This window comes from Heliconius melpomene, chromosome 19 (assembly GCF_056956725.1).
Source record: "Heliconius melpomene rosina isolate 202511_hmr_F chromosome 19, ASM5695672v1, whole genome shotgun sequence".
Classification (NCBI taxonomy): domain Eukaryota; kingdom Metazoa; phylum Arthropoda; class Insecta; order Lepidoptera; family Nymphalidae; genus Heliconius; species Heliconius melpomene.
Window position 1 is genome coordinate 4,628,081 of NC_140407.1, and position 16,112 is coordinate 4,644,192.

The following is a 16,112-nucleotide window of genomic DNA, read 5'->3' on the forward strand; positions in this document are numbered from 1 at the left end:
AGAGTTGCGGATATTATAACAATAGTTTACATAGAAGAAAGAATATTTGATGCCGTCGTAGTGCAGGCGTAGCTACTGTGAACGTGACGGTTGTGGCTTCGATTCCCACTCGGGGGATTGAAATATTTAATATTTTCATTCCCTCCCTCTGCTAACCAGGCAAAGCACAACGTTGATTTCCGCCATTTAATACGTAATGGGTCGAGAATTCGACGAAAAGAGGGGAACGGTTGTATCTTAATGAAGTGTCTTAACGTTAGGTACCCAGGTTCCCTCTGCATGCGTAACGTAAATCTAAAAGAGATAAATATTCTCGTACATATTTAGATACGTATAAAAATGAGAAATGCAAATGCTCTAGCCAATTAAGTCATACATACTTAATCAGTCACATCGAAATTCTTTTACACTTGTTTCCAGGAGGCGTGGGTTCGATTCCCGTTGCGACATAATTTTTATACGTTTCTAAATACTTTCCTTTTCTTAAAGTCCATCGGTTTTCCCACTTTGAAAATATTAAAAAAATAAACTTTTAAAACTTCGCGTCATAAACAGGAAAAATCTACTTGGAAATAAATTGAAATGACCACATCTGCTCTCTTTTCCTTTTTATATGAGAGAAAGAGTGAAATATATTTTACTATTCATTGTATACTGCGACCACATACATTACGGGAAGTCATCTATTTTTGTTTTTGTTAGAATTCTTATAATATCCTTAAAGAGCTTAAAGCTGTTTAGCATTTAAAATATTCCGTTTTCCTTATATTCATTAGTTTATATATTTATTAGCTTCTCGCTGTATCCTGCACAGAGCAGCGTAGGCAGGGGGAACCTTTAATACCAGTTAAGACCCTCTGTTCTCCATTTTCGGTCGAATTCTGGAGGTGTGTGGAGGAACTCAACGCTGAGCTCTTCTTTGACATCAGAGCGAAGAAGTGAAAATATTAATTTTCCTCACACTTATACCAATGCAGATGCATGATTGGCCTAATTGATATATTTATTACTATGATTTTATGATAACATTGCTTTAGTATAATCTAATGCTTTAATATAAGCATTGAATTCCGAAACAGAGTCTCTCTTTCAATCTCTTGTCTCTTTGTGGTTGGTTCGGACAATCGATTATCTTGAAATCTATAAGCTACCTCGTTTGAATGTATATCATACGCATAGCTAATTCCATTTGACTATACAGGCGAAACCGCAGAAAAAATCTAGTAAAATATTAAAAATATTTGCAAAACTGGTAATACAGTTATGCTGCTATACTTACATCATAATAATATATCGAGAGTAAGGCACAAGCTAACGCAACCGCTAGGAAACCATTGCAAGAGATGTTATTGTACAGTAAGTAACTGTACGGAATATATATCCGCACTTTATCGAATGGTACCAAGGGCAGGTTGCGTTTAGCGCCGTGACACGCATGCGGAATGCAAGGTTAATTTCACCAGCTCACTTTGAGAATAGCGATGGGCTAAGTTTAATGAACCGTTAGTGTTTCTTGTGTGGTCTTTTGAAATATAGTTATAGACGGTTCGTTGGATTAGACGGAGAGAAGTGACTTAATAATATATGATTTAGTCCACAACTCTCTGCTATCATTCCTATTTTATTTTCTATTTTATAATTTCTTATAAAAATAATAAAAAAAATAATAAAATGTATTGAATTGTTATTTATTTTCAATCCTAGCAAGGATATTAGAATCATGCTATAAAAAAATACAATGTTTGTAAATAAAATGTGTATGTGTGTGTGTATGTGTGTGTATGTTTGTTTGTTATACATTAATATAAATCGGTATAATTATTTGTGCAAATTTTCTAACGAATCGGACAGCAATAAGGTCGACATAGTGTAAAGACTTTATTACATTGATAGATAGAGGTTGAGCTAATAAAAACGTATTAACATCTTTCTATTCAACTGCAGCGACCCAAAGAAGGGTAATGTGTTTATCAGTCTATATATGCATGTATGATTTATTTTCTGTGGTGTTGTAGAAACCAGACTCAGAACTTTTCCATTTTCTTAATGCAATATTAACAAAAACCAGCTATAAATAACTTAGGAAGTGCGGCGTATCAGAAGCCGCTAAGGAAATGATAATCCTATTTAATAGCTATGTCCACTGGCTTCCGGATGTTATCTTATCTAATGCATATACTCGTATATCATACTACCGCGTGTGTAACATCGATTAAGATGACTCAACTTATAAAGTTTAACATATTGTGGAGGAAATGTATGCAGTTACAATGTACTCGTATGTATGTAATATATTTTTTATAGAAGCAAATGGCATAGGCCCTCGTGGCATAGGGGCACAAGGGTGCGACTGTAAACGCGGCGATTGTGGGCTCGATTTCCATTTGGGGGAATGAAATATTAATAATTTCTTTCTTTGCTGTGGTGATGAGGCAGAGCGGAAAGGGGGGAACAAAATAACTTAACACTAGGTTGCTAGGTTCCCTCTGCCCACGTTGCTTTGTGCGGGAGACTTAGTAATAGAGACCATTTTACTCTTTGGATACGGAATTCTAAGAAAAAGGAATAAATAGTAATAATCAGTAATCACGCACGTTGAAAGAACCATTTGTAGGTATAGGAATGATTGTAACGTGACAATATTTTAAACTATTATTACAAATTCTCTATTTTTGACCTAGCATGAATTGAATTGCCTTCGAATCAACGCATGAACGGGATCTTTTTTTTAGCAATTCCATCGCACCATCTAAATTTCGAGACATATCCTGTTGAGTGACGGAACTCAACGCCGTGCTATATCTACCAGAGCAGAGAAATGAAATAAATATAATTACTCCCGCGTGGGAAATGAACCTACAACTGATACGTTTATAGTAAGATGGCGTTCATGTGATGATGATTAATAACTGAAAAATCTGACTTCATGAGAGCTGAAGGGACAATTAAATTACATCTATTGATGATGTTTCTTAAATTTAGTTCGGTTGTAGAGACCAGTCGTGGCGCAGGGATACAAACGGGCGACTGGGAACGCTATAGATTGAGGCAAAGCGCGGTGTTGAGCTCCGCCGCTCAATACGGAATGCCTGCAGAATCCGGCGAAAAGTGGGGAACAGAAGTTTCTTAATGGGAACGAAAGGTACCCTCTGCCTACTGTGCTATGTGCGGGACACAGTTTTAAAAAATATTACTTCTTTTACAAATTATATTTATACGGTACTTGCTTTCGTTGTTGTTTAAGTTTTTATTCATTCAATTATTTTAAAATCCTGAATTTCATTATAATTATCTTAAGTGCATGAATAACAATTAATTATAAAATAAGTTATTTCGATTAACTGCATTTTTATATAACAATAAATTATATATATAAATAAATATAATAATAAAAAAAACACTTATTGAATTATTATTTATATTTCTTTATTTACTACGAGATGTTTTTTTAATAATTATACTTAGCAGGGTTTACAGATATCTTAATGTTAAGATATCCTGTTCTCCACCTTCCGCCAGAATATGAGATATTGAGTGTTGAGTAACGGAGCTCAACACCGTATTGGGGCATTAAAATAATTTATTTCTGCGTGGCGTATCGGGCACACAACAGCCTCGTTTACTGTTCGATGCTGTCTCACTGCACCAAGGCGGCCTGAAATAAGTATATAAGTAATTATAACAAAAATTACTTACATACTTTACATAAATTGCTCATACTTAAGCGTTATCTCCATCGGACATTTACTTAAGTGTTAGGAACTAGGAACATTAAAGTAAATTACTATCCTGAATAGGAATCGAACTTTCAACCACCGCTCTTACAGTCAAACGCTATATCACGAGAGCCTCACATAAAATATATTTATATATAATTGCTTATAATAAAAATCTTTTACTTAAGTACTTTACAAGAATTGCTCATACTGAAGATACATTATTTACGTCGTTATTTACTTAAGTGTTGAAGCTAATTTTAAAATTCCAATACAAAATGAGCAATGGCCAATGGGTGGATAATTTTCTTTTTTATACCTCATACTCATTTATATAATTGCAGTTTATTATTTTTATTATATAGATATTGTAGGTTTTATTGCAATTTTTCCTGTGCAGGAGAATCACAATGGTAATTTTTTATTTATTTTTCCTATTGTTTCATTCAGCAGCTTCTTTTATTGCTTTTCTTTTATTTTTATATATATTTTTAGCTTTACCCTGTATTTTGTATATAGCAGGGTAGGTAAGGGTACCTAGGGTTAAGACAGATCTCCACTGTACGCCTAATTTTCGAGAAATGACGTCTTATGTCTGTACAATTAAACAAAAAAAGAGCGACCACAACTAGGACTCAAAGTAGCATTGATTTTTATATGGATTGACTGATTAATGGTATAGTGGGGAACAGAGTGGTCTAGCACTGGGTTCCCTCTGCCTACCCTGATGAGCGCGGGATACAGCGTGGTTAATTGATAGAAACAATTTAATTTATAAAAATATAAAAAAAATATAGGACCTTGAGGTAAAACAATAAAAAAAAAACAAATAAGGTGAAATATTTTAAAAAACGTAACTGTCACTTCTATCAGTGTGACCAACCTTCGATTACTTAAAACTTACATTTAAATTACTATGAGGAAATTTATAATGGGGATAGTATTTTATTTTTTATATTAAAAACAAGATTTAAGCGTTTTCAATGCGATACAATGGCCTTTATCGAAATTTACTTTATTCCTTTGTAAAATATCTTTATTAAATAAAAAAATATATATTTCCGTATCTCATTTTCCTGTTAATATATACATACGTGCGTCATATGCTATAATTACTTTAGCATTAATGACTATAGTAAGAAAATAAAATAACTAAAAATTATGAAAAATTACTAAAATTCTTAGTATATTTTTGTTAACATATTGCACAGTAGAGTGATTGCATTTACTTCTCGCTTATCTTAAGCATAGTATAATACTAGTAGATAGCAGAAACCAACGCGGCATTAAGTTCCATCAATTTACGTACTTTTTCTAAAGATATTAAGAAATAAAAAGGATTATTACGATGGAATAACTAATTAAGATAGAATACATAAACATCGCGTGTACAATATGTCGTGTTTCATTAAATGATTTTAAATCTAGAAATTTTGACCTCTTCTTGACACAATTAAATTGCACGCGATGGAAGTAAGTTCAAATGACATTCAGTGCTAGAATTATTTATCCCACCCACCATGGAACCTGGGAACCTAATGTTAAGGCACTGCGTTCTGCGCCGTTGTCATACAAAAAGGGGACTCTATGAGTAGTCGTATAGTATTTTTTCTTTATTTTTTCATTGTAAGTACATTCCTCAGAGTTAGGGTCGTAGCTACTTAAATCGCTAATATTGTGTTAAGTAGATTTTTTTATTAGATCTTTATTTGTTTTTTTTTTAAAGCAGCTATACGATGTTTCTCTCCTGATAGAGTAGACAGAGGAAATCTAGTGTTAAGGCATTACATTCTCTATTTTCCGTCGGAATTCGAGATATTGCGTGATGAGTGACGGAATTTAACGCCACGCTTTAAAAAGAAAATGGGAAAATAAAAAATATTTCAATATAATCATTTCCCAGAATTAATATTTTTAATCTAAATTAAATTTTGAAGTAACGAAAACAATCATTTTACAAGCCAAAAGATGAACAATAGAGTAATAAACAATAGTTGAAAACAGAATACAGGTCAAAGTCAACATATTTTTTTTTGTTTATTAATTATATAACATAATTATTATATTATAAATGTACTCGTATTTAATTATGTATTGTTATCATTTTAATATTTTAATTAAATATTGTATTAATTAAAATACTTGTAAGAAAATATAAGGTAAAAACAGCTCTCTTTCTTTTGGACTGAAACTTCTTTATCTAATTCTTCTTTATCTAATTTCTATAAGAGTCACACAAAATCTTTACATTTTCTGTCACTTCGGATCGTCACGGCGCCGTTGATATTATTGAGAGCTTATATTGCTTTACTTTTTTGTTAACTGCGCGTTTGTTACTAGCGTAATAATAATATTTATTGTTAATTTAACTTTTTAAATTAACAATAAATATTATTATTACAATTCAGCCTAATAACAATGTATAATTGATATAACTGATTTTCTGATTGCGAAGAAATTAAGTAATAATTTCCTCTAGTGGGGATTGAACCTACAGCCGCCGTGTTACAGTCACACCTTTTTGTCCCTGCGCTACGACGGAATACAATAATTTTATCGTAAGAACAGTGAAAAAATAAATTTATTAACTTCAATTACTGTTAGGTTTTATAAGGTAGTCAAAAAGCCACCGGCTCTATGTAAAAACTTTTAAAAAGTAATACATCCTTTAAATAATATATTTCTCCTTTACTAGTAGTCAGTCGTACATAACATTCAAATACAATTACTTTTACTAAGCACTTTCTATGTTTTGAACACGTTACTACCGACTACAGACCGTCGACATAATAACCTCATTTCAATTTCTCAACGGATAACGGTACTAACCTACCTTAGCTAACCTTGTACTTTGTTACTGATAAGACAGGATTGTTAATTGCATAATTTAATATTAACAAACATATTTTTTTAATATATTATATGAATTTTCTAATAAAATGTAAATAACTTGACTTTGTCTATGGAAGATGGTCGTTGTTTCCCTACTCGGGACAATAATTTACTGTTATTATTTTTCATTTCTGAAATATAAAGAATAAGTTTTTTGCTAGTTTGTCATTCAACAGTTGTCTTTAGCTCTGTCAATACAATAATGGCATAAATACACATATAGTGTCATACTTAGTCAAGGTTACGACTACAATTCTGATGACACGCAGATGACATTGTTTTTATTCATGAAAGTTTCTTTCATCTTGACGTTATACAGGGACGTTATAAATATATAATGTAAAAAATACTTTTCAATTATTAAAAAAATATATAAAAAGTTAGGCCATTAAAAGTTAGAAAATAAAGTTTTAATTAAATGCAAGAAAGTTTATGGGAACGATGCATTCTCTCTTTTACGGTACACAAGTTTGCATGTCAGTGTTACTGTTCATAGAAAGTTTTACATAAAATTCATTTAGTTTACTCCGATTTTGTTACTTTGTTAAAACATCAGCTTCACGCTGTATCCCGCACACAGCAGGGTAGGCAGACGGAACTTAGTGTTAGGACACTCCGTTCCCCACTTTCTGCCGAATTCTGGAGGCATTACGTGTTGAGTGGCAGAAGAACGCGACGAAATTCCACAGCGAAGAAATGGAAATATAAACGTAAATAAATATTTTATTTCCTCAAGTGGGAATCGAACCCACAACCGTCGTGTACACCACGACTCCCTTATTAAAATGTAAGATTTTTTAAAAATAATAATTCATAATATAAAATGTTAAACTTACTCTTAACGAAGACTTGGAATTCCCAAACTCTGGCTGGCCTGGTCTATGCATACATACATATGCATACATTTTTTATCAGTTTATTATTCTGTAAAACATATTCCTTATACGTGTATAGAATAACTAATGTTAGTAGCTCAAAATTCCACACGTACAAAATTTTATTTACGAACCATAGCGGCCGAAAGGTTTTTTTTATAGATTCTAGTGTTAACGCTGTGACATGCACATAGCAGGGTAGCCAGAGGGAACCTGGGAACATAGTGTTAAGACCTTCCCTTCCATTAAGACACTTCCGTTCCGCACCTTCCAACGAATTCTGAAGACATTCGTGTCTTGAATGGCGGAAGAAATGAAAATAGTAAATATTTAGTTTCCTCGAGTGGGAATCAAACCCATAACTTGTAACGTTTACAATCACGCTTTTGCCCCAAGCCTTTTTTCTCCTTTCTCGAGAATTTGAAACGTTTTGAGTGAGAGCTCTACGCCGTGCGTTTCTCATGTCCCTTCTTTAGCTTACGGCACTGTTTTTTGTTTAAGTTATAAGTATAATCGCTGTTTACAGTCGTTTTATTAAATATTATTATACCTTCACGCTTTATCGCATATATAGCAGGGTAGGCATTGGACCTAGTGTCAAAACTCTCAGTTTTTCGTTGCCCACCGTAATTAAAGAGACAGCGTTGTATATGATTTATAAATTTATTACAAGCTTTTATTTAACTTGCAATGTTAGTATATGTGTTAGTGTATCTTAATTTGAACTCTAATTTGAGTTACTTTCTAGTGTCCGATTGAGTTAGAATAACATAATATAATCGATATTGTTAATCTACTATGGCCGCTGCAACAATATGGTGGATTATAATTTTTTGCATAGCCCATATGAAGAAAAAATGTTTTTAAAAAGATTTATTAATAATATTAAAACTTGATATAACAAAATATAACTTAATACTTAATTGGAATTTGCATTGACATTCAGCCATCATTATTATAAAATATAAGGAGTGTTATTAAAATGGTATAGTGACGCGCGTCCGTGATTGCAATTTGAAAACAATTAACAAACTAAATAGGTGATATGAATTATTGTAAAAGGACTAATAGTCATTTTACTAAATTTTACTGATTCATGGAATCTTGGCATTTTATCTTGCTCTTCGTTCCCTACTTTACCCCCAATTTTCACAGATTAGACCCCAATTTTCAAGATAGCGTGTTCACCATCGCGCGTATTATATTATAGTGAAACCGATAATTACAATTATTAGTGATAATATGACAACGTATAGGATTTTAACATTAGCTTGTACTCAATAGTTGTTCTGTACTTACCCAAGTGTTCTAAGAATAGCTCAGTTAGCCTACCATGAACTTAACTGTAGCTAGGCCGTTAGGTGCATTGATCTTAGACATCGAATGACTTCAGGAAAACGTAGATTTATTGTTTTTACTAAAACATATTGTTATAATATTGTGAGAATATGTTTTAGACTTTTAAAAGAGTCCAGTCTTTTAAATGGCCTATAATTTATTAGTAGTTTTAATGTGGGATATGGTCAACACACCATGTCTCGAATTCGGGTGGCTTACTGTTATATTATAGCCGAATTAAACAAAATCTTTATATAAATCGTAGCCTATATGTTATTCTGTATGAGCATTCTGTCAGAATTCTGGCAAATCAGTTTAGCAGTTATCGGAACAAATATATATCCTCACCAATTTTGCAGGCAGTTGCAAAAATGACCCCATAATGTTTTTTTAATTTTTATATAGTTAATTTAGTTGAAAGTTCTATAAATAAATAAATAGATAAATGTATGTACTCGTATATATTTTTTATATTATTGACACCTCAATAACAAACACAAGTTTACTATTTCTAGATAGTATAATTTATAAGTAACAAGAATTCACGTGTTTTTAAGCAACTAATGGAGGTCAGTTATACAAATATGAGGTAGAGGAAGTGAATTTAATTGTAATTTAATATAGATAGTTATAAAATCTGTATAAATTATAAAAGAGACTTGAATGTACAAAGAATAAGCCTTGAAACAATGTTGTTGTGCTAGAATAATTATTATTTGCAACCTTCCCTTTATCGAAAGTTTATTTAAAATGAGCTTAATAATTAAATAGCAGTAAGTACCTACAGATAAAGTAAGTAAGTATAATTAGGAAATAAAAATTTTAATAATTTATATATCGTTCGATAAGATTTCAATAAACTATATAATAATAGTTCACTTTGAATCCCACACATGGAGGGTAGACCGAGGGACCCAGGGAACCTAATATTACACTCTATTTCCATTAAGGCACTTTCGCTAACCACTCTCCACTGAATTTGTAGAGTGGCGGAGTAGTGAAATGACTCTTTCGTTTGAAGTAACTGTAATCATTATATTTATAGGTCAATCTATACTTCTATACTAGATTATATTTAAATCAGTTGGTGGAAAGTCGACAAAGATGTGTTTAACACTGATTCTCTCTGGTAATTTTGAAAATAGCAAAGCGGAGAACAAAATGTCTTAACACTACGTTCATTCTGCCTTCATTTAGGTTCACTTTACCTCCATCGCTATATGCGATATAAACTGTGAATTAAAAAAGAAAAACATAAACTTTAAATCAGATAACTCCATATCAGCTATGATTATATAAACGTGTATATAAACGTTGTGGGCTCGATCCTCGAGTGGGGATCGAAATATTTAATATTTTCATTTCTTCGTTCTGGTGTCGAGGCAAAAAGCAGAGAGTTCCGCCACTGAAAGAAAAAATACAATGCCTCTAAAATTCTGCGGAAAGTGGAAAGCGGAGTTTCTTAACACTAGGCTTCCTCTACCTACCCTACTACATGCGGGATACAGCGTGAAGCTGAAAAAAAAACGTGTTTACAAATAAACGTAAACCTAGTATTTGCGAAGACGCCTAAGTATACCACAATACAAATGTTCGTTCGCAAAGAAAGCTCGCAAACGAGTTTGTGTCGGAAATACCTATCTGTTCGACATACTTTCTGCGACCACTTGTAATTATTATTTTGTAATAATATTTATTTATGGTTATAAAATATTATTTTATATGCAATTTTTAAATATTTTTTTTCTATTTTTACTTACATTTCGCAATATATCTAGAGCTGAGGCTGTACGTCGGAGTAAACGTTACAGTTGTGCCTTGACAATTTGGAGGAAATTGGGGAACGGAAGTGTCTTAATAGGAACAGAATATCTTAAAGTTTCCAGGTACACTCTATCTACCCCGCTGCCTGTGGGATACAGCATAAAGCTTAAAAAATACTACACAGTGTACTGCTATCTAATACAACAGTAAAGAACGGAGTATCTTGACACTACGTATCCAAAGAAAGAGAGGAACTCGAGATCGAGATTTTTATATCGAAATATATATAAAATGAATCATTTAGGCGACACCAATGGACAAGATATTGACGCAACCATTACGTGCTATCGGATGACCGGAACAGTGTGCTAACCTTACGTTACGTCAGCGGCGCAAGTGGCGGACGACCTTAATGGAACCTCATAGTTAAGATTTTAGATCAATAAACCATTTGTTTTATAGTTTTAATTAATAAAATAATAATTAATGAAAAAGATAAGCGGAGAGAAAGTAGTGTTTATATACGTTTTTCGTTTTGGACCGAATTTCAGCACGGAGTTTAACGCCACGCTTGTTTTTAATCATTTTCCGAATGGGGGTTAAGCTTAGCCTATTTTTTTCTATAAAATATATATATATATATCATGGAATTTTACCCTAATCTGTTAAGATATATTGAGGCTTGCAAATTTTAGGAGATGCGTATACAAATTATAGTTATAAGGCACAATTACTTTCCATGCCCAATTAATAATTTAAAAAATGTATATTTCATTGATAATACAAATCTAGAGGCGCGTGACTGTAAACGACGATTATAAATTCGATTCCCACTTGAATGAATTAAAATGTAACTATATAATAAAAAATCTATTTAAAAGTATTTTAGGGAACAGTACCTATTTAAATAATCTTCTTATATATCAAGCTAGATCACACACAATCATCAATCATCAATTAACGTTTAATTATTATCCTTATATGAATACAAATAACAGCCGTAATGACTAACGACGTTTACTTTGAAACATTTTGTATATTAATACAAAAACTATGATGGATTTGCATACGTCCATTAGTTATTTTCTCTTCAATATATTAATTATTTACTATGTAACAATAAATTATATATACTAGCTTGCAACTCGCGACTTCACCTGCTTAAATTAATTGGTATATTATAACTAAATTATATAAAATATATATATTAATGTAAAGCTTTATCTAAATAAGTTCAGTAATTTTTCGTGAAATCGGCATTATCCATCCAATGTAACTAACTTTCACATATATAATATTAGTAGCATTTTACGGTATATTTGGAGAATAGTGTTAAAATGATTCCGAGGTTATTCATAATTTCAAATAGATTTAAATCATGTATCAAATCTGAGTAAACTTTTTATTTTTTTTATTTTATTAAAAAAAAACACATAAATTAAAAAAATCTTACCTCCTCTTATAAAAGAATTGGATAATCTCATACGTATGTATGTATGTTTAACAACAACAAATGTATGAAGACAGCTTTGTGGGCCACTGAATGTGAACAGGTTCCGTGCGACCCCGTTTCTGTAGAGTTTCGCATATCTATTTGAATTATGTTATGTTATGTTATGTTATGTTGAAGATTCTTCGTATGTTGATATAATTTTATGTTTAAATTTGTATGACATAATTTAATAGACAACATTTACATTTATGATATATATTAATAGTATATGCTAGAGGCAGTCGTGGCACAGACGTGAATGTGGGATCGATTCCCACTCGTGGAAATAAAATATTTTATGTTTTGATGCTGATGCTCTGCTTCACGAGTTCAGCGGAAAGTGGCGAATGCATGTATATTAAAGGGAATGAAGTATCTTAGCACTAGATTTATAGGTTCCCTCTACCTATCTTGCAGTAGAGGAATACAGCTACAAACAAAGAAGAATAAAAAAATCCTTTAAGCTATATCGAATCCAATGAATCCATAGAATCCATTTGAAAACGTAAACACATGTAACGCTACATTGTTAATGATAATAATATATTATAAGAGGAGTCGGTTAATTAAGCTTAAACTCATTAATTATACAATACAATACAATACAATACAATAGATAAAACCTTGATTTTTTATCTTAAGTATCTTACTACCTACTTAAATTCTTCTCAAGGAAATTGAAAATTAAAATTACATATTTATAATTAAAATATTTATATTAACACGCTTTTATTACGTCGACTTGTAACTATGTAACTATGAAATAAAATGTAAGAAACTGAAGTTCATTTTGAAGGTAATTGCGCAGGGGCACAAGCGTATGATTGTGAACGCGAGAGGTTGTAGGTTCGATTCTCACTCGAGAAAATTAAATATCTAATATTTTAATTTTTTCACTCTGGTGTCGAGACAAAACGAGACGTTAAGTTCCGCCACTCAACATGCTATTCCTCCAGAGTTCGGCGGAAAATGTGAAACATAGTGTCTTTACATTATGTTACCTCTTAGTATTTATTGTGTTGCTAAACTCAACTACGCGCTTTATCTTGCATAAAATATATAAGAATATTATTTTAGTATTTTTATAGGTCTTTTTCCTTAAAAAAGAAGAAAACTGTGAAGAAGAAACATGAAAACATAACAATGCCCTTCTTTTAACAGCAAAAAATATCTTATGTAATGAATATATTGTTATTAATATAACATTCCATTGTTACAGGACAAACAAAACAATGAATAATTAGATCAGATCGACATTAAAAGATCAAGATGTCCACCCCCGCGGTAGTAGTGAAACGTGCGTGCAAGTACTATGGGAGGCAAGACAAACCTGACTTCAAGCCGGTCCTCGAGTACTTGGACATGACCGTCGAGAAGGGTATTATGTAAGTTGAATTAAATAATTTTAAAGGCTTGTTCAATGTACAGTACGGTTGACGAGTCGTGGCCGCCTTGAAGATAGATGTAGTTGGCTGCATACATTTAAAAGTAGGATTTTTCTAAGTTTTCATTATTCCTTCCCTAGCGTACATTGCGCAAAAGTTCAGAAAATCTAACTTCAGGGCGGCCACAACTCATCTAGTGTACTATATATTGTATAGACTTCAGAATTCTTAATTTTAATCACAAAGAGTTGACTTATTGTTGCGCCAGTTGCAGTGTCTGACTGTAAATGCAACGGTCGTGAGGTCGATTTCCACTGAGGCGAATGAATTATTTTTATTTCCTCGATCTTGTGATGAGGCAAATAGTGGTGTTGACATCCGTCACTCAACACGCTATGTCTTGAAAATTGGTCGGAGAGTGGGGAATGAAGTGTTTTGACACTAGTTTCCCTCTGTCTAACCAGCTATATGTTAGCTATTTATTTGTTGTTCGCTTCATACAAAATAAATCTAAACGACCGCAAATTTGTCAACTTTTGACAAGACAAACAAGTTGTATTTTCCGTTGACCTACAATCATGAAATTGGTACCCTTTGACAGGAGAGTCCGATTCACACTTGACAAATAAAAAAAGCAAATAAAACCAAACAATTTTCCGTAAATACACTGAAATAATACTAAGCAAATAAATAATCTTATCTATTCTTGCAGATACGGCCTCCTCGGTCCTTCAGGTTGTGGAAAGACAACACTCCTGTCTTGCATAGTTGGTAGACGAAAGCTTGATAGTGGAGAAGTATGGGTCCTCGGGGGCAAACCTGGAGAAAAGGGCAGCGGTGTACCAGGACCAAGAGTTGGATATATGCCACAGGTACCTTATCTACATTTTATGAAATTGTATGTTATGGTGTGCTTGTAATAAAGGTGTGATTGTAACGCGACGGTTGTGGGTTCGATCCTGATCTGATTTTTGATGTTCTGATCCTGATTTTTTTTTTTAATTAAGAAAATAAATTCATCTGAGTGGGAATCGAATCTACAACTGTCACAATCTAGGCACAGCATCACTGGTAGCTTTTTCTCAAAATAATAAAAACTGACAGCTTCGATGACGGTGTTTTTTGTTAAAAGCTAAAATACATAATAAAAATGAGTTTTATGTCCAGTAATTAATAGTTTATTCAATTAAACCATAAAGTTTTTTAACTTAACAATGTATAAATAATATTGTACTTAGTACTTTTGAAAGTTGTTCACCTTTAATTATCATTTGGCTATTTTGGTTATGATACATATTATATTTACAATATTTCTCAATACGCAAAACCTCAAGAATTCCACGAAAAGTGGTGAAAGGAAGTGTATAAATGGGAACGTAATGTGTTACTCTAGGTTCCTTTTCCAGATTCCCTTTGTCTACGTGCGGTATACATATGCTTAAAAAGATTTAAGTATAAATTATGTGATAGACATTTATAAGGACAATGTAGTAGAGTGATAAAATTTATTGATACAGGCTTTCCATTTCCGCGCTTTTATAATGATAATATAGGCTTATTAAAACTTCGTAAAAATAATATATGTACATATCTTATTTTTTATGCTTAGAAGTACATATAAAATAATCATATAAATAGATTCGAAGTAGGTAATTACCATAAGATGATTCATATAATTTATAAACTGAATCATAAACAGAGGTCGAGGCCGCCAAGGTGTAGGGTAAATGTGACGATTGTGGGTTCGATTTCCACTCGGGCGAATCAAATATTAAATGGATTTATTTCTATCTTTTTATTATATATTATAATGAATATTTAATATATTATATAACAATTAATATTTAAATAATCGAATATATCGATATTAAAAATCTATAAAAAATCTAATTTATACAATTTCTTCGTAGGACATTGCTCTCGTCGGTGAATTCACAGTACGAGACGCGATATATTACTTCGGAAGAATATATGGTATGAAAAATAAGAAAATGACAGAAAAATTCGAATTCTTGTCCAATTTGTTGGAACTTCCTAGTGGAGGAAGACTGATTAAGACATTATCTGGAGGTCAGCAACGACGAGTGTCATTGGCTGCGGCTCTGGTACATGACCCGGAGTTATTAATCCTGGATGAACCTACTGTTGGACTGGACCCTGTTTTACGAGAGCGGTAAGTTTTTTAGTTAATTTATTTATGTAACTAACAAAGTAAGGCATGTATAGAGAGGGTAATAATAGTGGAGCCGAAAGAAGTATGCAGAAATCGTCGCTTTAGGTGCTCCGTTCTTTCTGGTTTCTCTGTTAGGAATAATAAATAAGTCCATTTTTTACTCAAGTAGTTGTATGCTATGGTAACAATGATTTTATATTTTATTTTTCATATTTGGTTGTATTATACAATAAATTGGCAAATAATTTATAGTTTCTCACATTAATTATTTTAAAATTCGTAACCTGTAATGTTATATACGCAGTAGGTACTTTTTTGACAAGTCTATGAAAAAACTTGCTATGGAAATAATATTAGATATACTCGTAAGTAGGTGCATAGCTTTAGTCTTGACTTAAAATATATCTAAGTACATTTAAGTCCAAAATATACTTACTACTAGAACCCCTTGGCGGTCTACCCTTATATTTTGCAAGG

The 16,112-nt window shown here is 32.1% G+C and overlaps 1 protein-coding gene across 1 annotated transcript in view; it reads left to right on the forward strand.

Moving 5' to 3' along the window:
- LOC146528435 (ABC transporter G family member 23-like) overlaps window positions 1-16,112 on the forward strand; it is a 58,284-nt gene that overhangs the window by 5,131 nt on the left and 37,041 nt on the right. Inside the window, exons 2-4 of the mRNA XM_085203542.1 lie at window positions 13,297-13,462; window positions 14,175-14,334; window positions 15,373-15,635. Of these exons, the coding sequence (XP_085059668.1) occupies window positions 13,347-13,462; window positions 14,175-14,334; window positions 15,373-15,635 (539 nt within the window). The 5' untranslated portion in view covers window positions 13,297-13,346. The remainder of the gene's footprint in view (window positions 1-13,296; window positions 13,463-14,174; window positions 14,335-15,372; window positions 15,636-16,112) is intronic.